Source organism: Ammospiza nelsoni, chromosome 1 (assembly GCF_027579445.1).
Source record: "Ammospiza nelsoni isolate bAmmNel1 chromosome 1, bAmmNel1.pri, whole genome shotgun sequence".
In the NCBI taxonomy this organism is placed as follows: Eukaryota; Metazoa; Chordata; class Aves; order Passeriformes; family Passerellidae; genus Ammospiza; species Ammospiza nelsoni.
Window position 1 is genome coordinate 23332113 of NC_080633.1, and position 24091 is coordinate 23356203.

At 37.3% G+C, this 24091-nt stretch overlaps 1 protein-coding gene across 6 annotated transcripts in view; it reads left to right on the top strand.

The window, feature by feature from the left end:
- The window catches only part of CDK14 (cyclin dependent kinase 14), a 326690-nt gene that overhangs the window by 67956 nt on the left and 234643 nt on the right, over window positions 1–24091 (top strand). For all 6 annotated transcript variants that reach the window (XM_059469292.1, XM_059469252.1, XM_059469276.1 and 3 more), the window contains one exon: window positions 15076–15321. In XM_059469292.1, the coding sequence (XP_059325275.1) occupies window positions 15076–15321 (246 nt within the window). The remainder of the gene's footprint in view (window positions 1–15075; window positions 15322–24091) is intronic.

Consider the following 24091-nt stretch of genomic DNA (forward strand, 5'->3'; position numbering starts at 1 on the left):
AAAGCAAAGGGGCTTTTTTTTTTTAGAGGAGAATGCTTATCTTTATGCAGCATGTGAATTATACTCCAAGAAGAGATCAACTGTATATCAGTGTGGGATCAAATAACTAATTTGACAGGGGTTCGTGTTTTCTTTTTCTCTACTTGCCAATTAAAGGGTTCTTCTTCTTTGTCACTGAATATGATTAAGGGGTAAAGATTCAGTCCAACATCAATTATTTTATGAAGCTTTCATTATTATTTTGCTGGAGTTCCTTCTTCAAAAATGCTGTATATACTGTGATGTAAGTGATGTGAGGTGGTCAGTTCACATATATACAACCTTAATATGCACAGTTTTTTCTCAGAAAGTAGAGATGCCTTTTGCTGTTGTTGTTGTAGAATTACCCATAATGTTTCCATTGAAAGAGTTAAAGTTGTATTATTCTTCTATGATATTGGAAGCTTTCCTTTGCTTGTATTGTTCTGTCTATTAATAAATTGCAAACCATTGTTTAATGCACAGGAATAATCCAACCACTTGTGTTTGCCTACATATTGTACAATGAATGGAAGTCCAGGCATGAAGGATTTTTTTTATAGCAAATTTAACTTGTGTTTTTCTCTTAGCATTATCTTTTCATATACTTGTATATGTGAAATTTGTTGCTTCCATCATTCTTCTACAAGTGTTTCTTCTCCCCAAGCCTAAAGTCATAATCTGTTAGCTGAGTTACTACTGTCTCTGGATTCTTGTGTTTTGGTTTTCTGAGCTTAAGAAAAGAATAATATTTCAGACATATTTTATTGATAAATAATATTCCCGGTGATAATACTTAGTAAAACACAAATCCCAAATTAACTAGCTGGAAAACTTAAAATGTGCAAAATGTGGCCAAAACTTAACACAGATGGGAAAGGGAAGAAATACATAGTTTAATAAGCAGTTACTGCCAAGTGCTCTGTGAGTATAAAGAACCTTGTGTGAACCAGTTTTGTAGTGAGGCTGGGGTCTGTTACAGCAGGAAATAAGGGATTACCTGAGGAGTGAGTGTTTGCCATAGACTCCTTAGTGACCCTGACTCTAGGAAGAAAGAAATTCAAGGAGTTGTAGCTGAGCAGGCAAAATATCAAGATCTCATCTAAGTGCAAGGTTGGCCAGCCATTGATGTCCTGTAGCAAAAAATGGTCACCTATCATTTTTTCTCTTTATTTTTGTTATTTTGCTGTATAAATCTTAAACAAAACCACTACTTAAAATCTCTAAAAGCCAATCTGCTCTGACAGGTTTTGACATTTTCCCCTGGCACTGTTAGCATTGGTGGGCTGTTTGGAGGTTTGATGTCTGAGCAGGTGCTGTGTCTGTCTCAGACAGGCAGTTCTGTTTTCTCCCGGAGCCCCCACAGACAAGAGCATGGGCAGAGCCATGGAGGGGCTGTGATTGGGCTGAAGAGAAGGGTGCCTGGCTGGTCCCACAGGGCAGCTCTGCTGGACTCCAGCTCTGGAGGGAAGAGGTGAGGGATTATTTTATTTTTGAAGGGAAATCTTTGAACTTCTTCCACTGGGTGTTTGCCCCTGCAGATTGCAGTAGCTGCCCTGGGTGGGTCTTTGGGGTCAGCAGGAGTTTGCTGGGGTGAGAGTGTGTGAGTACTCAGCCTGGGGCGAGTGAGAATTTGGGTGTCATGTTCAGCAGCTTAGGTATAGATGTGAGTGCAGATGTGCCCCTTAAAGGTCACAGGAACTGCTGAGCAGATCCAGACAGCTCTGTTGGGGTTATTTCCCTTTGAAGTCCCAGAAAAGCAAAAGTACTCAGCTGTCAGGGACTGCTGGGCATGGTTTGTAAATTTGGTTTGATAATACTAGCCTTAAAATGTTCCTAAGTGTTTCATGTATTGCTACAATGATAATTACAGGTTACAATCCCTGTTGAAATGAATAGGAGTATCCTAGCAAATATTACCTGAAGCAAAAGAGAGCCTGTGCAATATCAGTTCTCCAAAACCTGTTTCTGAACTAAAGAAAAGACTAGCTGGTGTTTTTAGTCTGGGAAGAAGAGGTTAATTACTATTTTCTGAACTTGAGTTCTCTTAGGTCCATCCTGGCTTCCAGAATATTTTTTTCTGCTACCAGGTTAGGAAGGAGTGTACTGATCATGTTAAGAATTTGACCTTTAAGGACTTTATTTTTCTTAATACTGTTATTATAATGTTAATGTCAGGACAAGTTCTCCCAATAGCAACTCCATCAGTCCCTAAGTGCTCCTTCCACCCACATGGTGACTTCTGTGTTTTGGTGTGGTTCAGTGAACGCCTTTCTGTGGCTGCTTTTTGCTTTTGACATAAATGTTTTGTATGTTGTCAGAATTGTTGATTATATACATCTCTTTGATGTGTGGCATATTTTTCACTGATATATTTAATTCCACTCCCTAATATAAACCTACACATATTTCTGGATTTAGCAGTTTAGGAGAAAGCGAGTAGTGAAAGAGTAATTTAATATAGTACTGAACATTGAATTCAGGGGGGTGATTTTGTATTATCAACCCCATAAACACATAATTTTGCCTTTGTAAAGGTAACCTCTGGGCTTTCTCTCCATTGCTGGTGATCTTGCTCTTTTGTTTATCATATTCCTGGGTGGATGGGCTTCTCTGGAGTTGCTATATCAGTTCTGGACTGGCCTGCAGAGGTCATGGAAGTGTGCAGTTTTGTCTGTTAGTTGTCTTTGTTTTGGTGTGCTAGTCAGAAATAATGTGAAAAGTGTGAGATTTTTCTTTTATTTTGCAAATATTTGTAGGATTTATTGTTGGAATTTGTATACAATCATTCTAGAGCTGAACTTGCCATCTCATCCTGCTTATGGGTTCTGTTGCAGCTTCTGATTGAAAAATAACTTGATAAACTTAAACTAGATGTTACATAAATGCAAAATAACCTAAGCTAATAACAAATATCATATCAGCAAGGTTTTGATACAGTCTGTATCATTCTATCCAGGAAATTGAATAGAATTTGTCAGTTATATTTCAGTTTTGCTGTGTTGATGTTTGTAATTTAATAGTAAATTGTATAAAACTTACCTGAAGAGGAAAATACCAAATGTTGCCAAGTGAGCAGTGGGGAAGTAAAACCACTAGGAAAAGGCATAATGTCTATTTATATATTGTGAAAACTTAGCTTCACTTAATTAATTTCTGATGCTTTTCAGTCTACAGGCTTAGAGCGTTTGAATATGTCCCTCTCCATTTTATTAAATCTTTGTGTAAGTACACAGAAGATATATTTAAAACATTAGAGGGTATGTGTAAAATAAGTTTGCCCAGACTTCCCTGTAAATAGTGAGGGTTTTAATGAACAAATTGGTTCTGTTGTTAAATATTGGCTATAGAAATTTTATTTTAATGTTGTCTTGAAAAGTTCTACAGTTTAATGATGGAGTGGTTGGTTTTGCTGCTGCCTAGGAAAGTGGTGGAACCAGCCCCCTGACTTTCAAGTTGGCAAGGAATTTTCTGTGTTTGACAAAGTAGTCCAGATACATGAAATTATATAATTACAAAATGTGATCATACTATTAGTAGGCAGCTATGCAGGGTAAGTTATGCAAGATATCTACAATCACACTCAGTTTTGTGACAATTTTGTCCTGAAAAGCTTAATGGACTGTAAGGCTGGAGGACTTCTTACATGTTGTTCTAGTGATGTGATTTTTGACCAATTTGATTCTCAAAATTTGTTGCTTGTTGAAAGTGATTAATGATGAACTCACAGCTTTGGAGGTGCAAATTGCCACCAACTTCAGAGGGCTTGGCTGCTTTGTACTGTTATAGCTTATTCTTTAAAATTCATTTGAACACAGTCATAAATCTACTATAGCACGTGTTTTGGCTTGAACACATCAAAGAAGCAGCAGTGGTATTCATTTCTCTGTTGAAATACATAGGATTTTTTTTTTAAAAATAAGCATTATCTCTATGCTGTTCATAGAATTCTCATAAAATTGCAGCCATCCTTCTTATGATGAGCTCTTCTCAGTATAAGCTTGCAACCTCTCAATTTTAAGTTTTATGCATCTTGGCAAGAAAAGATATACTAGAGTGTTCTTCATATTTTGAGTAACTTAATAGGCTATAATTTTCAATTATGCTCCTGAATAAATTCTGAATTGTAGGATATGGCATGTTTTCCAGTGTAACACATTATGCACTGAGAAGCAAGTTTCATTATGCCCCCTTACACCCTTTTGCTTTGAAAGTTATTGTGGTGCTGCAAGTCTGGCAAACCTGTGGTAGCTGCTAGAAAATTCCTTTGAGACTTTTCATTCAAGTTTTATAGAATTCTGTAACCAGGTCATTTGTCTGAGGGGAAAAAACCAGAAAGAAGAAGTTAAAAAAAAGAAGTCAGGTACATATGAAATCCAAACACAGATGAGGACTTTTCATTTAATTATTTGTGAAACTGGGTTTTCTCATCCTTGTCTGAACTCTCAAACTTCCATGAAAGAAAGCAATGGCAGAAAGGTCATGGATGGCTGTTAGTAAGATTTCAGGGAGACTGAATTGGAATGTAGGTTATTCAGATCTCTGAAGATTCCTTGCACAAGAGAATAATGACAAACTTGAGGCTCTTTTTCTGCCTCTACCTTTATACTGATACTTTGTCAAATGCAGTGGTTTGGAAGATAATATGTAGAGGAACAGATCTAGAATTGCTCAGAGAGCTTATCTTTCCTTGTGACATTCATCTGCCTTGGAGGCTGCATTTCTCAACCTGTAGGGTTGTTGACCTCAGGGATGAAGCAAGTAAAAGCAGGAGAGATTTCTTTCTTGGTGCTAAAATGAAACTTTGAAATGCATTAGCAGAATGAAGCAAGCAACTCCAATTACCTAGATTGTCTGGCTTTTGCTGAAGATAGTTAAAAAGGAAAAGAAAGGAAGAAAAATGAAGAAAACAGGGAAAGGAATGAAGCATGTAGACTTTTTTTAATGAAGGAAATGTTCTGAAGGAAAAAGTGCCAAACTAATTTACCATTCTAGTTTTGAATTATTTCTTGCAAAGTACTTTTAAAATATCTGCTGAAGATAATGTGAGAGTAGCATTGATTTGTTAATGAACATGCAACATGCATGCTGCTTCATTGCAATGAAGATAAAAGTTAACTGCAGACAAAAGATAGCTGCAAAAAAACTTTCCACCTGCAAATGTGTGTATTTCACAAAGATGATTACATTAGCTATCCCCTTCATATTTTAATTTAAAAAGTGATCTTCAGCATTTATGTGAAGAGCATACATGTGCAAGGTCTGAGTAGCTGGGCTTGAGTCATAGACTGTCAGGTACATGACCAGATCTCACCCCCAGCAGTGTTTTTGTTGCAGTCCCTGCTTGTACAAGGACAATTTTTTTTTTTTAGTTTCAGTCTGACATACTTGACGATAACTGTGAAAGAATCAAGAGGCTTGCTAGGGATAGGCAAAGCAGCCTAAAGGAGCTGGGTAGAACCTATTTTCAAGGCATGGAGTTGTTTACAATTTATTTTCTTAAAAACCTTACTGACAGCCTCAGAATCTAGCAAGAATAGGCATTTTGTTGTCAAGTCTCTCAAGATTTCTCACACTTGAACTTGGCAGTGGGAAGACTTTATTGCATTTATGGATATGCCTTTGATAACTTCATGATTGGGGGAGTTTTGGAGGATAGAATAAAATTATAAACCTGTAAACTCAGAAAGACATAATATACTATTCTCACAAAACCACTAATAATGCACTTATGGAAAGATAACTGTATAAACTAGCACTAGCACATGTAGCCATCTGTTGGAGCAGGAGGCTGATATGGAAAATGGATTGAAAATATTTTTTTAATCTTTATTTTTAAATCCTGTTCATATGGTTACAGAGGAGGATAGACAACAGATACAAGTGGGTAACTAAGTAAAAGAGTATAAGAGCCACCTGTCACAATTTCTCGGGAGTGTTTATGTTCAGACACTTTCTCCACCGCCGTTCTGGTTACCAAGGCATCCTTGGCTCGTGCCTGGCGCTGGAAGCTGCCTCTGCCACAGTGATATCCCTGCTGATCCTCAACTGTGCCCTCCTGTTTGGTTTTTTGGAGGAGTGACCCTCCTACTTCTGGATACAGCAAGTCTGGACCCAGGTTAATGGAAGCAGCAGCAGCCTGGTTGCAATTTCAGGAAAGGCTTTCATGGCACATTGTGTTACACACCAGCGTGACAAATGTGAACACTGTGCAAGTAAAAGGAAGAATTTATTTGCCAGGTTTTATTGCTAACACAGTTACTGTATTTTGGGGCATCAGTACAGAAATAGAGCAAAATGCCCCTTTAAATCAGCTCTGTTGAGTTTCTGTCTCTTTTCATGAGTGTTAGAGGCTGTCAGGACTTTGGTGTGACCTTTATCTGAGACCCTGTCCTTAGGTGACTCCTCCTGACGTCTCTTGTCACAGAACAGAGTTTTGCTTTGAGGACATATGTAGGCTTTTATAGACCTAAAATCTATTTAGGTCTAATCCAGACTCTCTTGAAAACTGGACCTTTTTTCTCTGCAAGGAGAGGAACACCAACTTTGATGGATTAGAAACTCACTTTTCTGAAGCTAGGCTGTGCTATGAACAGAAAAAAAATTAAAAATGCTGAGCTTCTCCTTACCATGTTGAGGACACCTAAAATAATTTTCAATAATCCCTAATTTCAGGATTGTGTTTGCTTCAGAAATTACACTGATATTTAGATGTCAAGTTAGCGGAATATATATGTTCTATATTGCAGCTCTTGGTGTGTTGGTGGTGAAAGGAAAGAATTGTGTAACCAGTTTTAACTTCCAGTTTAAAATGTTATTTTTCTTGATGCAGGTAAAAATGTTTTCAGATTTTTATGCAACTGGGATTCCTACCCCAGGTCTGATCAGTTGGTTTTTCTGTGAGAGTGACTTTTCTCTCACTTGGCAATTCAGCACAGACATTTAATCAGCTCATTGAGTTCAGTCTTTCAGACAAACACAGAGAACTAATGTCAGAGCTTTTAGTTCAAAAATTCTCCCATCTGGCACTTCAGTGACCTTTTTATATTCGCCTTCTTCCATATGACAATGACAGTTGGTTTAACATCAGCTTTGACTTCGGAAATAAAATGGCCATTTTGGGCGAGTGCCTTTGAGATGGGCTGTGGGAGGTGTATGAGTAAGTTTGTGGTAGGTACAGCAAGGAGCATACCATATCCCCAGATACCATTTCCAGTCTCTGAGCTCTGTTTTCAGTTGCATTTGCTAGCTCATAGCTAGCATTGCTAGCACTCTCTGTTAAATAAATATTACCCAAGAATATGAATTATAGTTCTGGGATGCAGAGAGAGGCCATCAGGAGAGGAAAAGTGTCTTATTCTACAACCATTTTTTCCTTGCATCTTCCTTTCTACCACCTCCCTATTTTTTTTTTCCCCTCTCTTACTCAAGTTCTCTTTCAGCTTCTTTTAGCTGTGCCCATCAAACGTTCAAACCAAAGGGCTGGTGTAGGTGATTACAGGGAGGGGTGAGTGTGTTCAAGGACCTCTCTCAAGTGTGAGCCTGATTGCACTGGTAGCTCTGGTATGAGCTGGCTGGTGATGTCGTGCAGCATTACATGCTCTACTTCCCTTTTCACAATTTTATCCGCTCCCTTATCTCATCTCTTGCTCTTCATGGATCTTTTCCCGTATTGTAGAGTTCCCACACACTGAGCTCTCTTCTCAACCTGTGCATGTTTCTGCTTGTGGGTGCAGCAGTCATTTGCTGACCCTCTCCTGGGGAGGATGGAGAGTGCTACCAGATGGACTGAGGAGAAGCAGGCAAGTCTTTTGTTTGAAAGGAGAAAGAGCCTCCCTATTGCTTTGTTCTGCAAAGAGAATGAATCTGCAGATAGATGCATTTTTATTTTGAACAAAGCTGCTTATAATACTCCAGAACATTCCCAAACTGTGTTTTATAAGTAGCAAATGTCAAATTCCAGGGATGCCAAAATCTGCAGATGACTTGTGTTCTCAATTGCCATGGTACCAAAGCATGGTAGAAAATAACATGCTTATAAATGGTAATAAAAACTTGTATCCAGATAGGATTTTTCCAGTGAAAATTAATGGCAGACTAACTTTCTAAGCATTCAGCTGTTGAACCAGTAGTCACCTAACCATTTTTTTTTAACATGTCTCTCAGCTAAATGCAACTGCTAAGGCTTATTGTCTGTAATAATGAGATTGTTGCACTACTTCCAGTAGGTTTTGGCACTACAAATTATAATCTATATCTTCATAACTTTTCACTTTACAAAGCCCAAGTGCTTTGCAGACTTAATTAGCACTCCCAGTTTCTGCCTGTGATAGGGATCACTGTTGTGAACAGAAAAATGGAATTGTGGAGAGGTTGAGTGACTTCCTTACCTCACATTATTTAGTACTTTTAATTCTTGATTTTCTTGCCACATGCTTGATGTTGCCTTTCCCTGTGTCTGGTCCATTCATACTACATCTTCTGGAATGGTGCAAATGGATGGAATTCAGATATTTCCTTCAGATTTTTCAGTAGCAGCTTTGGATGTCTACTGTGGTATTTACCCAGCCAGTCACTTTCCCCCCCAGATTTACACAGTGGCAATAACCAATAGAAAATAGTAGATGGTTGGCAATTTAAAAAACTTTACATAAGTCTGTATCCACTGGATGACCCAAGTAAGCATTTTAGTGTTAAATGTAAGAATTAAAACCCAGATATAATGCATATTCCTGAAAGATGTGATGAAATCCAGAACAGGGTGTCTTTAGACTATACAAGCATTTTAAAGTTCTTTTCTTTTGTGTGGTGGGATGTCTGGCCTGTTCTGCCATAATTGGTTGTTCTTCATTGTAGGATTCTTGTTACGGAGGATATCTCTACTCATATGAAGAAATTTCACTGATATGGGACAGGCTATATTTTACTAAGTACCCAAACAGGTGATTAATTCCTGGTCATTCATGACTATTTTAAAATTCATGAACTGTAAGACTATAAATTACTTACATGGTTTAACTGATCAGTCTCACTCTTTCAATGTTATATGACTTTAACAGTAAATGAATTAGTCTAGCAACTTTTAATTTTAAGAATCGTATTTCTTTGGGACCTCTTAATTTTGGTGACAGTGATGAAGTGAAAGAATCTTGCATTGAAACTGTATCACAATAACTACATCTGATACACCATTTATTATTTTCACATTAATCCCAAATGCAGATAAAGGAGTACTGCTTTAAATGAGATTTAATGTAATTCAAAGAGGCATCTTTATTTACAAATGGTTCCATGAATGATGATAGTGATTTTTATTTATTTAATGGGGCTTATGGGGCTTTACGCATGGAGGAAAATTATTCTTCTTGTGGTTTTAGTCTCTGAACTTCAGCAGTATTCTTTATGGGGGAAAAAAATTGGCTAAATGCTGACATTGTTTTGAGATATGGTAAGTACCATGTTAGGGTGGAGGCTGTAGCCCCATGGTGCATGGTCCATACTGGCATAATGATGGCTAAGGCTCTTTATCCTAGAGCACCCTTGGTCTTCTCAAATTGACTGGGAGCCTGGGCAGGAGGAGCTGGGAGCACATCCAGTCCGTGTTGTTGTCTGTCATAGATTGTCTTCACATCCTGATCCGCAACTAAGTTACAAAGTATAAACTATGTTGTGCGTTTTTGGGCTCTAACATGAGGAGATCTTTCTTGAATATTCTGGTTCTTTTTACTTTAAATAAATAAAAAAACCACTGAGGAACACTTAAAATAACTTTTAGTATCAAGCTGCACTAACTTTTGTGGTGCCGTGTTTTGTTTTGCTTTGCATTGCCAGAATCTGCGATAGCTCAAGTAATTACTGAAACTGGCATGAATATTCTGATTTTCTAGATAAATCTTCCTTTTGTGTCTCCTTTTAAAAGTAGATGAGAGCTCTTCATGTAGCTGCAAAGTGGCTGTTTGTGCTGTAGGTTTTAAGTGGCCAATGTCTCATCATGATGTCTAATTTTGCCTTACGTTTTTCGGTTGAGACTGAGTAAATAATTATGAGCAAATATTAAAAGTAGTTTTATTTCACTAATTAGAGTATGGAGAATGTGTATAGCTTGGCAGCAGAATGTGGGACAACTTGGGGAAGTACAATTATGTATTGACATTAAGGATCCATATGTGAAAACTGTAATGGGCAGGATGCTCATAGAGAGGCGCTTCTCTTGGAGCATACCTGGGCTGACAGCGATCTCTTTTCCAAGATCTGGAAATCAGATTTGGGATCAGGAACTCCAGTCTCTTAATACTGTTGCCTTACTGAGTAGCAATAGTTATTGCTATTTTCCGGATTAAATCTTTTCCTACAAGATACCGAGTGCCCGGGCAGTTTGAGTGCTGCTTTGGAAATGTTCTTCCAAAGAGTAACTTCAAACACAAGAATTTATTTTCTGTAGGACCACTGTGTTTTTGGTGTAGAAAAGCAAATCTCCCTAAAGGGAGACTGGTATTGGAGTGTAGTGTGGCCTTTTCAGGATTTTTATCTTAGAGTCAAAGCAGAGACTTTGGGGATGAATGTTCTACAGATGAAATTTTCTGGTGTGAATACCATACATATAATTTACATTGTTTTGTCTTACTTTTTTCCCATCTAGTTTTTTTCTTTTTTTTTTTTTTATCACCTACTCCTTGTCTTGGCCCCTCTCCTGCCATTTTTGCCAACATCCATTTCTCATCGTGGTCCTCTGAGGTACTGAGATTGCTGTGAGGTGGGAACCTTAGTGCAAAGCAGCTATTTCCTCCCTTATTTTTCATGTCCAGGGCCACCTACCATGCTTTAGGCTGGAAGTGTTGATAGTCCAGTGAATTCCTCAAGCCTTTTATATCTGATATGAGGTTTGGAAGGATAGTAATATTTGCTTATTTATTGATTATGGAGCAATCCATACACAATGCAGGTATTTTTGTGTATTCCCTGTTATACGTGTAATAATTTATAGCTGTTATGTGTATTAAGTTGATTGGCTTATTTTAAAATCCTGTTTCCTGTAAAGAAGTAGTAAAGCATAAATGAGGATCCCATACCTCTGTTCCTCATATTTATGGAATCTACTGGCAAAAATACCTTATCTGAAAGAGAGATGTGTGGTTGTCTTGCCCTACTTTTAAAAGCCAAATAGTTTTGGAAATAAAAGTTCTGAGTTTACCCCTCAGAAAATTTTGCCTTGAATGTATTTTGTTGTGGGAGAAGCACTAAATCATGGCAGTAACTCCTGAAGGGGAAAGAATCACTTCAAGCATTGATGTACCTTAATGTTTACTTATATGATTACTTGTTTGAAAGAAATGACAATTAAAACTGCTTAATGACTTATGCAGTTGGCTACACAGAGGTTTCTTTAAATGCACAGTATATTCATACTGAGTTTCTTCTTCTTGATTGCATTTTATAAATCATAATTGTCATTTTGACAATTATATACATATGACAAAACAAGGTGTCACTTGTATTGTCTCTACATACATTTGAGGTCAGTACTTTTTTGAGGCTACAGTTTTGAGGCTGTGTTGGAAAAAGAGATAGTTTCCATAACTTTCTGGTTCTTCATTGAGGTGACTAGGGTTGTTCTGTGTGTAAAAGAAGGGTTACTAAAAGAATAGTGCCCATCTGAAGAACCTATGACTTCTGGGGATAGAACAAATAAAATGGAGTGAAAAGAAAAGTCTGGTCTTAGAGGTGGCAGAATGTACTTAGAGGGAAAATCTCACTGTCCCAGAGGATCACCCAGGAGCATCCAAAAGATTCTGGGAATGAACCCGTGTTCTTTAGGATAAATATTGTGCTTTAACTGGAAAATGGTCCTAATTCTCATATGCAAAAATAAATATGGAAATGAGAAGATGTGTTAGGCTTCTCCTGACTACCAGCAAGGAGCTACCAGGTGGTAGACACCGGTTTGCAAGTCTAACACCTTTTGATGCTAAATATTTGTACATATCCTTTGAGAAGTTAAAATTTATAAACAGCAATTATGCTGTACAAAGGAAAATTATATTTAAAAGGCTGAATTAGAATAAAAAAAAACAAACAAATCCATAATGTTCACAAAGGTGATGTGGTCAAGCTGGTGGAATCTATGATCATTTTAATGCAGAGGAAGATTTCCAAAATAAGTTATGTTTCAGTTTTGCTTAGCAAATTGTTGCTTTTCGGCATGATAAGCTGCTACAGAATAAGTTGTACCCTTAGCTTGAGCACAGGAGCAGCTGGTCAGCCCTCTTGCTGGCCAGGGGCAAAATCTGCTCTACTGTGGTAGCTTAACCTTGCTGGTGGAGGGAAACCTGACACCACCAATGAGTTTGGGTCTTTAAGCTGGTTACAGCCAGTGCTCAGGCTGATCTTTTAGAGCTGGTCCTTTTGGATTTTACAAAACAGATTTTCAGACTGTAGTTGGCTTGTCAATGGACCTGGCCTATCAATGGCAGAATATAAAACAAATGCTTAAATATTGTTTCTCTTCAGTGTTTTATAGGCAGGTTAGACAGCTTGGAAACGTGTACCCTGCAGCAGCAGCGTGAGGTTAGCTTTGCTGGCTTCAGCAGTGCACAGCAGCCATTTGGAGAGAACGCTTTGTTTCTGCCAAGGAAATATTGATATTGGTGAGAGAGGAGTGATGAATTCAAGCCCTTGTCAGCTCTGGCAGGAGATGTGCTGCAGTTGCAGATGGGCAGGGTGAGCAGCCCCTGCTTTGGCATTTGTCTGCAGTGCTGAGGCTCTTCCACAGGTGACAGCCTGTGCATCCACCAAGGTGTTTGACTTCTGAATGGGGAGCTGGTTGGTGCTCATCTTGGTTTTAGTAATTTGCAAGTTGGAAGGTGACTATTATAAGGTGATGATGGGGATTTTTATCCTACTCCAGATTCAGTCAGGTGGCCTGAAGGCTAAAGTGCCTCCCTTCAAAATCGAATTCCAAACTGTTACTGCTTCCAGCCAAGACAAAAGTGAGACAGACATACACATGGGGATTTTCCAGTGGAAAAAGAAAACAAGCAGCATTCATGGCATTATTATCTGTAGTATGTTTATAGCTGTGTATTCCAAATATTTTAATCTGCTACAGGTGCCTTGTTAACCTGAAAGGAAGAGAAGTACTGCTTTGGAACTTTTGTCCATATCTCCTACCCCTGTTTTCTAGATCACAGGGTTTCAAATGCTGAGAAATAATGATTACTGATTGCTGATTTATTTGCATCCATGTTGATTAAGCTGCTGTATTAACCATGATTCCAATTTACATTATTTTAAAATGGCTTTGTTAGTAGCAAGCATTGCAAGAACATGGAGATGATAGTGGGAAGTATGTGGATACGTGTCAGTGCATGAGAGTTGTTTTAAGGAAAAGAAACCAATTAGTTTTACAAGAAGACTAATTAAAAACTTTGTGCTGCAGCTGTTTATCTTTTCTCTCTCTGAAGGAGCAGACCAAAATTACGTAATTGTCTTAATTTAAGCCCAAAAAAAGAATTATCATTTGGAAAGAAGGGGATTTTTCCTTCTCTCAAGGAAGTTATAACTTGGTGAAGTTCTAGTCTTGGAGAAATTGCTTTAGTGAGAAGAAAGGCAAACCCTTGTAATGCCTGGTTTGTGACAGTAGTGATGTCATTCATTAGAGTTGACCTGGTACATGATCATTTGGCCAGATGGCACAGTGCAGGAAACATACTTTAAATTTTTAATGTAGAAAAGAAATATTTCATCTAGTGTTACAATGAATCATTAAAAAAAAAAAGCCAAACTCCACAAGGTATAGTAACCCAGTATTTCTATAAACAATTGGAGAAAGTTGGATTTCAAGGCACAAAATACCTCTGGGAGAATGGCAAAGAAAAATTTGAGTTTTCGGAGATGCTTTGCTTTAGGAAGGAAGATCCTGATTTAGTGGTAATTTTTTTCTTTTTTTTTAATATTAACTGTTTTAGGATAACAAGTTTTCAAAAATTACTATAGATTATTAAATTGTTAATATATGGAATATTAAATTGTTTTTATATGAACAGGTCAATTGACAGCAAATTAACACTGTCTATCCTTAAACATATGCAAATGTTACGGAAAAAGTAGATTTTAGATTACTTCAATTGTCTTACAATTTAGGGAGTCTCTTGGGTCTGCTTGCATCACACTTCATAACTTTTCTCTGTAGCCTGAAAGCTGAAACTATTTCTTTGATTTCCAAGTAAAAAGTCAAGTCTCTTGTGGGTGAAAACAGAAACTGAGGCCTCAAACACAACCCCTCACCAACAGTGTAATTTAAAAAATGTCATGTATTGAAATGAAAACCAGAAATGTACATGGCTGGAGTATCTAAAGCTGCTGTTCTGCTCATTTAGTTCTTTTGAACAAACCATAGCACATTTTGATAGCTCAAGCAGCAAGTGGCAGTCTTTGGAGCTTGGCAGAGTCATACTTCACAGTAACAAAGAACTGAACTTCTGTGCTTTAGTGTGCCATTAAACTGCAGTCTCACGTTTCAGTGCCTGGGAATTGATTTACTGATTTGATTTTCTGAGACATATGGTGATAATAATAATAACACTGTATAAGCATTATTTAAAAATACCATAATATACCAGTATTGAATCTTTGGAAAGCCAGCACCAGCCAGTGCACATACAAACTACCATCATTTATTTTAGTTTAGTCTCATCCAATTTTGAACAAATGGGAATCAATACTGCTTGTGGATATCTGTGGCTAGATTGGAGAGAGAAGTGGCATTGCTGCCAAGAGCACATTGTACAAGAAAACACAAATGTATGAATTTATGTATGTCCCTCCTTGGCCTTCCTTTTCCAGGATCTTTCAGTACATTGTACAAAGATAGGCTTTTTATAGCTATTATTGTGATGTGGGTGTCCTCTATGTAAAATGCATGTGTTGTTTTTTATTTTAGCATAGAAATAGAAAGTGAATGCCTATAAAGTTCAGTGCCTTTTTTGATGCTGGCTAGGGCATGGGATAATATCAACTTTAAGCCTGTTAGAGTCAACAAATGCTGTTTTTTCTTTTCAGATATGTGTCACAAAGATGTCTACACGGAACTGCCAGGGAATGGACTCAGTGATCAAACCTCTGGATACAATTCCTGAGGATAAAAAAGTTCGGGTACAGAGGACACAGAGTAGTTTTGATCCGTTTGAGAAGCCAACTAATCAAGTGAAGAGGGTTCATTCAGAGAACAACGCCTGCATTAACTTCAAAACTTCATCTGCAGGGAAGGAATCTCCTAAAGTCAGGCGGCACTCCAGCCCCAGCTCTGTAAGTGCACAGTCCTGATAGCCCTGCATGTGCCAAATGATGGAATTAGAGGCACCAGATAAATGTTTTCTTGCTTAAGAAGGGATTGTTTACATGGAAGCAACAAAGAAAAAGGTCAAAGCTGCTATTAAATGTGTTTTTCCATATGTATTTGTGGTGTTATAAATGAAATAGGATCAGAAAATAGATCTTGAAAAAGAATATGATTATGAAATTCCTTTCAGATGTTTTTTAGGGTGTCTTACAGGATTTCTAAGCATTTTCCTCTCCTTATCCTGGTATGTCATTACAGCTGCTATAATGTTTATGCAGCAAATTTGGCAGAGGATTACTTATTTGTTAAGACAAATTCTTTCCCATGAAGTTTAAGAAACCACATGAATTGTCTTTTTGATTTTTAGATTTCAGTTTTAGAGAAACAGATCAGATTTGATGGATTTTGTTTACATTTTATAATTCTCTTTTTAAAATCAATTAGTAAAAATAACATTCATTTCCCTGTCAGAAACTCTGTGAGAGAGAGGGAAGAGAGAAAAATTACAGAGAAGGGTTTGGGAACACATAATAGTTTTATTCTCAAGTATCTTGAAAGAAACTAGATAAATAAAATGTCATGTCTTTAATGAGTAATGCCCAGAACAGATTTCCCCCAAAAGACCTTCAAAATTATTGAAAAACTATTTCTGTTATGCTTTGGGAAGAAAAATCCATAATAATGTGACCTTTGAGTTGAAAACTACAGATCTAAGTAGAATGGATGTAACACTTCAAATCTTATTCGGTGGGAAAAAATTTAAAAGGTTGATTGCCTCTTCCTTTTTCTTTTCTTTCTTTTCTTTGTTTTGCTCTATCTTCTAGACATCTTATGTCCTCCCTTCAGAAGTTTGACTGAAGCTTGTCAGACTTCTGACAGAAATGGCAGGAGATTAATTTTCTGTAGATGAGCTGTGTTTAACCCGTGTGGATTTAGCGGGTAAGATGTCACCCCTCCAGGGGACTGTCCTTTTTAGAAAAGGTTACATTTTAAAATGTAACCATCTGTAGCAAAAACAAATTTGCTTTTTTACCATCACTTGGCATTATATAGCTGCTGCCAAAGATGTCTCCAGTGTATTCCATCTGGGTCCATGACAGGGAATTCTTAACTATAAAACTTTTACAATCATTAGGAATGGAAGAATCTATTTGCATTGTGTTCACTTGTTTGTGATGCCTAATTATTTTTTGGCATGACAACTATTAATTTAAATGATTTTTTTGGGACAATCTCAAGTATTTAGTGGTATTAACTTACTCCTTATCTCTGCTGCTCCTCTTAGAAGCTATTACTAATTTGTGTTAAAGTTTTTGACATTCTCCTGTTAACGTTGAATGGTTTCAGCTGGTTTTTTTTTCCAGAATTTTGAAGCAGATATTTTTGAAACTGTGCTTTTGGTATCTTGTTCTTTTCCAGAGGGCTGGCACTCTACTGCATCCATACAATCTCCCATGATCCTGGTGTTTTCTTATGTAAATGACATTCATGCTTCCTCTACTAATATGCTGCTGCTTAGAGCCCTAGCTAAACATATGCTTTTGGTAATCCTTGTCCACAGTGACTCAGACTTGCTGGATACAGGAGCTGCAAAGGAATTTCTTGAAATGCAATTCTTATTTCTCAACTTCCGGTAATTCTCTCTGATTTTTATAGCTCTGTTTGGTGGACTCAGTTCCTCCTTTTGCTTGGAGGCATTGTTAGTATTTCGGTTTTTTTTTTCACCTTTTCTCACAAGGAAGAGCATGTGGAATGATGAAAGTGTTCATGCCAATGAAAAGGAAAGAGCAGTTCACAGCAAAAGGTGGTGTTAGCCCTCTGCTGATCAGGTCACACCTGGTCCTGCCTGGCAGACCTGAGTTCAGCCATCCAAGGCAGAGACAAGAGCAAGATGCTTTATTCCTATTCCCAGAACCTGAATACATGGCTTCAGGCAGTGGATGCCCTGATGCACATTTTGAGTGATACCCATGTGGTTAGGCACAGAAATGTATCATTCTGTGGTTTTGAATTAACAAAGAGTTTATGGTTGTCTAGCAGATGCCCCTGCTACTTACTCTTGTGATCATTACATCTTTTTCTTCCAAGTCAGCTGCATACTCTCCCTTACTGAGTTCATACTTGGTTCTCTGGAAATTCTCTTTTGTATAGGTTATACCAGTCTGAACAAGCAGTTCAGTTTCTGTAAATATTCTTGAACATGTTATGCCCTCTGGGTCATATGGGCTACAGCTGTGGAGTTATTTTTCAGTTTTGGCTCTGCTTTCTGTAAGCTTTATTTTAAGATGTTCTGATAGAGATATGCTACCTTCAAATTTCTCTTTCTCTGTTTGATTAGTAGAGGAACAGAATTAGAGTTAGACTTCCATTTTGTCTTGTCTTTTCATCATTTGAAGTCCTCTGTACAGAAGGTACATGGCCAAGGCTTGCAGTTTCCGTATCACTCACTGCTTCTGCTCAGGTAAAAGTCTTTTATTTGTCTCAGAAAAATAACATTTTTCAAGATGTGACCTGAAAGACCTTGTTTATAATGCCCTGGGGTGTCAGTTTCAGTTTTGATTAATCTCAGCAGCTTTATCACCTCTCTGACAGGTATCAGTTTCAGTGTTTGGTAAAGATTACAAAATACTCTGCAGGTGGTGTGTTGCCCATTTTGTGTAGTCCATACCTTTGAAATGCACTGCATTTGTGATGAGAAAGATGAAACACACACAGAGGTTTGGGGAAGCTGGAGCTCCATGATCCTCACACAGGTTGTCACTTGGAAAATAAATCTCTTGCTTTTGAACTTGAAGTATTTTTCTGCAGTTAATGTCACACATTGTTGCAACCTGGTAGAATTCCTGTTCTGTTAATTGGTGCAGTAGTGTACAGACAGAATTTAGAACTCTTTGTTTGTTTCTTCTTGTACAACAAGATTTTTTTTCAATTTTTACACTTAGAATCTTCCCACCTTCTCTGCTTACTATGAACATAAGAAAACATCTATGGGAGTGATTTCCAAACTGCTTATGCTGATTGAAATTGTATGTTGCTATGCTATGTTGCTGAATTTTCCAGCAAAAGAGAATTATTTCTTTATCACAACAGAGTAGTGGATAATCTGGAGGTAGTGAAGTAGGTATTTTCCTACCTGTGCATTGCCTGTCAGCCAATGTTAGAAGGGAATTTGGTTTGACTAACCTTTTGTCTGGTCCATCCCAACACAATATATGTGTTGTGTGTATATAAATAAAATATACATATAACTATAGCTGTGCATACTTATCCATCTCTCTGTCTTTATCTATTTTTCTAAAATTCTCATGCTGAGTCCTTTGTCTACTAAGGCAAGAAAATGCTTTTCTTTTCTCCTTAAACGAAAAAAAAGTTAATACTACATAATAAACTAGACAAAAATCACAACTGAAAAGTAAACATGTGCCACTCTTCCCCAAACAGCTGGTTTTAAAAGATGGCTTGACTCTAATTATCTGAGAATTTTATTTGAGGTCCCTGCCCTTTAGACACGTGATCAAACCCTCCAGTGCAAGGTAAAGTTTTGGTGTATTGAGTTCACATTTTATACACTAAAATATTACTTTTGTACCCTATATAAATAGAATACTGCAAGCTGTATAAAGTAGCCATCTGCTCAAGATTTAGTTATGTAGTGATGCACATCAGTTTGTTCTCTTTGAATAGCTTAAGCTCCCTGGTGGTGAATTTAAATATCATGCATCGGTATCGGTTCCTACCTGTCAGTTACTTTTTAAAAACAAAATCAAGCAAAATGCTAATATTCTACTAACTCAGATAAATGTAAAAACCCCAAACATTAAAATAAAAGTAATTGCAATAGGCAGTGCTTTACTGCACTGACTCTGTACTTTTTTTGGGAGAGCAGCCTTTCTTCTGTTTCTGTAACCTTTATTAATTTTCAGTTCTGATACATGCAACTTTCCTCCAAAAAGTACAAGCAAAAAAGCATGAATCCTATAATGATCCTACTGATCCTGTTAGCACATCTAAAATAAGTTGTGTAAGAAATCTAATTCTAAAATAGACACTAATGTCAGGATTTTCCCTGAAAGTTAGACGTCATTTCTGTTTACCGAAATAATCACTTGCTGTGCCAATCTTGCCTCTCTTCTTCTTCAGATGTAGGCAAGCTTCTCCAGTTAGGAACCTGTAAATTCCTAGGGGAGCTGCATCCTTCCTGGTTGATGTGTTTTATGGAGGTAGCATAATTTCAAAGCTCGGTGTAGACAGTGGCGTGTTCTTACTGGCACAAAGGAAGCATTAATAAATCCTTAACCTAAAGGATACTCTCTAGATGAAAAGGCAGATAAAATGTGGCAGTTGAGCCAGCTCCTGTGCTCTAATAGCCTGGAGAGCAAGTGAAGAGCTTTAAAAACTGCACCCTTCACAGGGAGCTCTATGGTTGCTTCAGCCCAGGTTGCTCTTAATTTATGGCTGTGTGTTCAAGGGTTAGGAAGATGCAAGCAGCAGAAGGGGATCAGAGAGTGGGAGAACTGAGGCTGAGGCTTGGTTTGAATGCTTGAACATCTTTGTATCCTTTGAACATTGCCCTAGAAAACAGTCCCACTTTCAAGATATGGTCAAATTGGCCTATTATTATAGGTAGGATACAACCTGCAATTCGTGTGGAAACTGCATCTGGTTTTGTGAAAGAAGGTTTACTCTCATGACAAAGAGATGCTTAAAAAGTAATCATCTGTCATTCTTGTGATTTAATCTCAGTTGAGCTTCCTGGCCTATATTTTTCTTTCAAGTTTTTCTAGCAATCAATTTATTTCTTTTCAGGTGTATAACAAAGCATATATTCACTTTTGATTTTTCTTTAGTTTACAGAGGTACTGTGAAAATATTTTTCTCTTGGTGGTAGTTTTATATTGAAGTTTAATATCCCCCAGTTAAAAAAAAAAGGAGAAAAGGATCTATTTAAAACTTAGACTCAGGAGTGTGGCAGTTAAGTGTGACATTCACAAGCTGTTCTGCAGTTATGAAAAATGCATGAGAACATAACCCACACAGCTTCTATAGGAATAGTCAGGTGATTTTCAGTGTAATTTTCCATTAAAGCCTTCTTTATTACATAGATTTTGAAAAATTCTGAGAAAGTATTCACGTGGCAATGTAGTGCAGGGATTCACACTGCAAGACCTTGTTTTAAACCTATTATCTCTCCTACAGGCTGTATCAATGAAACAGCCATTTGAAACTATGTGGTCAGAAAACACAGTTTCTTCTCATTTCTTTTTTCCTTTGTTATTTTTAATACTCTCACATCAGTTTGAACTACTAGCTTCTTCTATTTCTGTACTCAACATTTTGGCATACTCTCTCTATCTTTGTTACTATGATCTGTATTTCCTTAAGCAGAGGGGAAAAAATATCTAATCTTGGTTACTGCAAGCCATGCTGCTAAAAATGCTCACTTCTGTGCTCAGTGGTGCTCTTAGACTGATCTAGCACTGGGAAAAATGTGGGCTTATAATAAGAAAGCTGCCTAGTGAAAACTATTTTCAAGGAAAGTGGAACGTGAAGGCAAACAAAATTCCCAGTGAGTTTCCTGAGGGGCAAGATCTGCATTGCTCTGTGCTCCAGTTGCCCATGTCCTCTTGGGGATAACATGATCTACCACAACCTGTGCTGACTTTCACAGTGACTTGGGACTGTTCTTCAGAGGCATGAGGATCTTTACTGTCTTTTGTCTCAGTAATTAATTTAGCTTTCCCATTTGAGTTCTTTGAAAGATTTCTCCAGAGCATGCAAGTTCACTTTGCAGTGAGTTTTCCAGTTGTATCAATTTCTTGTTGCCTGGTTGTTTACTGCCTATTTAACTTTTTGCTTTTAGGTAGTTCAGACCTGGTCACATATGCATCTAGGTGTTGGGGTTTTTTTCTCAGCTTTGTAAGTTGGGGGGATTTTTTGGTAGCAAATGAGGAGCTCTAACATGGAGCAACAAGCCTAAGTAGTCCCAATGACGTTTAGTACATAGAAGGGTTGCCAAGCACTGGAAAAGGCTTCTCAGGGAAGTGACTGAGTCACAATCCCTGGAGATATTTAAAAGATGTGTATAGATGTGGAGCTTGAGGACATATGGGGTGGGCTTGGCAGTGTTTGGATTAGAGTTGGACTTGGTGTTTTTTAAAATTTTTTCAAAGCTAAATAATTCTGTGATTCTCTGATGGTGTTTTAGAGGGTTAAAAAGCAGTAAGAAGGAGCAGGAGGAATGGAAAAATAATAGCCATAGAAATATTGTAAGGTTACATCCTCAAAGAGAAGCTTTGAAAAAACTTACCAAAATACATGTGTTCAGCTGTAACCAGTACTCTTTTCCATTGAGAAATATTGTCTAGGTCAAAATGGGGGATTGTAAAATGTTATGTAAAATACAGGGAATTTCTTGTGAGTCTGCTGCTTGTGATGTCTGTCAGTGGCTGATGCTAGCACATCTGATGTGCTCTGGATATGTCTCACTCACTATGTGTATTTCAGTCAACCACATCCCAGGCAGACTAAGGGACTCCTGTGATTGAACAAACACAAATCTCTGTGTATATACATTCCCATGTATTTTATCCAAAGGAATAAAATACTTTAGAAGAAGAAATTGTACTTAAAAGTGGATTTTCTAGATTTGATTTTAATGTTAACATTTAATGAAAAAGCCACCAACCTTGCTGTAACAAATAGTAATTTTAAACAGAAATGGTTGTAAAGGATATCTGAATAATGAAATCCATATCTATGTAGCTGAAAAAATACCCATATGTATGAGGGACTGTAATAATAAAGGAAACTAGGGTGAAATGGTTATAGTTTTCAGCAGTCATGTGGAATTTCAAATTATTCAGATTCCTTCATTTAGGTTCATTTAAGCTTAAAACTTAGGTTTTGAAAAGTTATGCATTTTTGCATTATTTCTGTCTTCAGCTCCTTTATAATCCAGAAGTAAAAGGAAATATAAGTAGTGTTGGAACTTCTTAATTTCATAGGCAATTTGTAATGAAAAGTTTGAATTAGTGTATGAGATTTCATTTTTTAAAAATGGAGAAAGTTTTGGGGAAATGGTAAAGCTGTCCCTTCATTATCTAAAATAATTGCAATATGGATGAGTGTTTTGACATTTCATTAAGAAGTATCTCACAAATTGAATAAATTCTGAGGCAAAATAATATATCTAATAATATAAACAATATTTTTTTAAAAATAAAATTTTATGAAGTGCTTTTCTCCACCACATGCCTTTAAAAATTGTAAGCCTTTAAAGATTACAAATGCAAGGAAAAATAATGTCCATTTTCACAAAGGGAGCTCTCACAGTGGAGAACTGGGCAATCCAGTGTGATGGTGCCATGGGAGCAGAGCTGCTGTAGGCTGGGCAGGGAAGGTGTCAGCCAGGGGTTGGCAACACCAGCTTTTGGGTTTGCCTGTTCTTGGTGAGGATGCAGCACTTCCAGGAGGAGAATGAGTCAAAAGTTATGACTTCTAGTCTGTGCTTCTGGCAGCTGGACTATGGAGAAACGAGCTTGAGGTTGTAGGAATAATTATTGTTGATGATTTACTGTGTGGTAATGGATTAAAGACATCCTGTTTCCTATCAAGATCTTAGGGCTTTACAAGTTGTTGTGACCTTTAGATTATGGTTTCCAGAGGTAGGGAATAAAAGCAAATCTCAGTGTGAAAATAAGAATGGATGTGAAACACATGTATGCACCCTGTCCTCTCTCTGTCTCGTTATGAGGAAGCCAACAGTGAACTATTCACTGTTAACTAGGGCAGCATTTCCACTCCAAACAAAGCTACTCACTGTGTGTTCATTGCAGCCTGCAATCTGGGAAATACTTTGCACTCCCTCTTCATTATATGCAAGACATTTAAACATCTAACCACTTCTTTTCTGAAGTTTTTTAATGTTGCATTAGTCCATAATTGGATAGCTAAATAGGAAGTCTACTTGAATAAATATTTTAGTCACCTCTATTAGTGACATCTGTAATAAAACTGTGATTTAAAAAATCCTAATTTTTTTATAACCAGGCAGAATGCCTTTTTAAGCACAGATTGGAAACCGAGACTATTACTGCCTTATCTATAATGAAGGGTTCAAAATAATGTAGCAGAAAAAAGATCTGAGTGTTTCCTTATGACAAATTTGTGTAAATCTATTAATACTTAGGAATTGGATAGCAAAATAATAATGGGTTGTTCTTTGTATTGGAGAGAGGTGAAAGGGTTCAATTTTGCAAACATGTATATGTATGCCCTTATGCCATTGAATAGGAAGCTGGAATATTGATATCAAAAAAGGTGTGTATTTGTCAAAGTGCCGGAATTTTTTGCATAGGACAAGTGAAGAATAGTTGAATAAAGAGAATGTTTGCATTTTCTGGCTAATGGTTGATAGAGTGTAGTGGCCAATTATGAGGCACCATGTCAGCTTACCTGGGATGCCTCTGCCTGTTTAAATAAAGCAATTTTTAAGGTCATTAAGTTGATTTAAAACTTTCAACCATGGCTTAGCAAGAATTTACACACAGATGTGCCCTGTACTGTAATGTTTGTTTCCTTTCAAAAGACAGATACATGGATACTTTTTGTAAATCAGACATAGGGTACCATGTGTACAGCTGCACGTGGCTCATCCCAGCTGAATTCAACCTCAGCCATGCTGGGTTTGTTTGTCTGCTTTCCTCTGTAGCATTTAGCAAGAGTATTATCAAATCA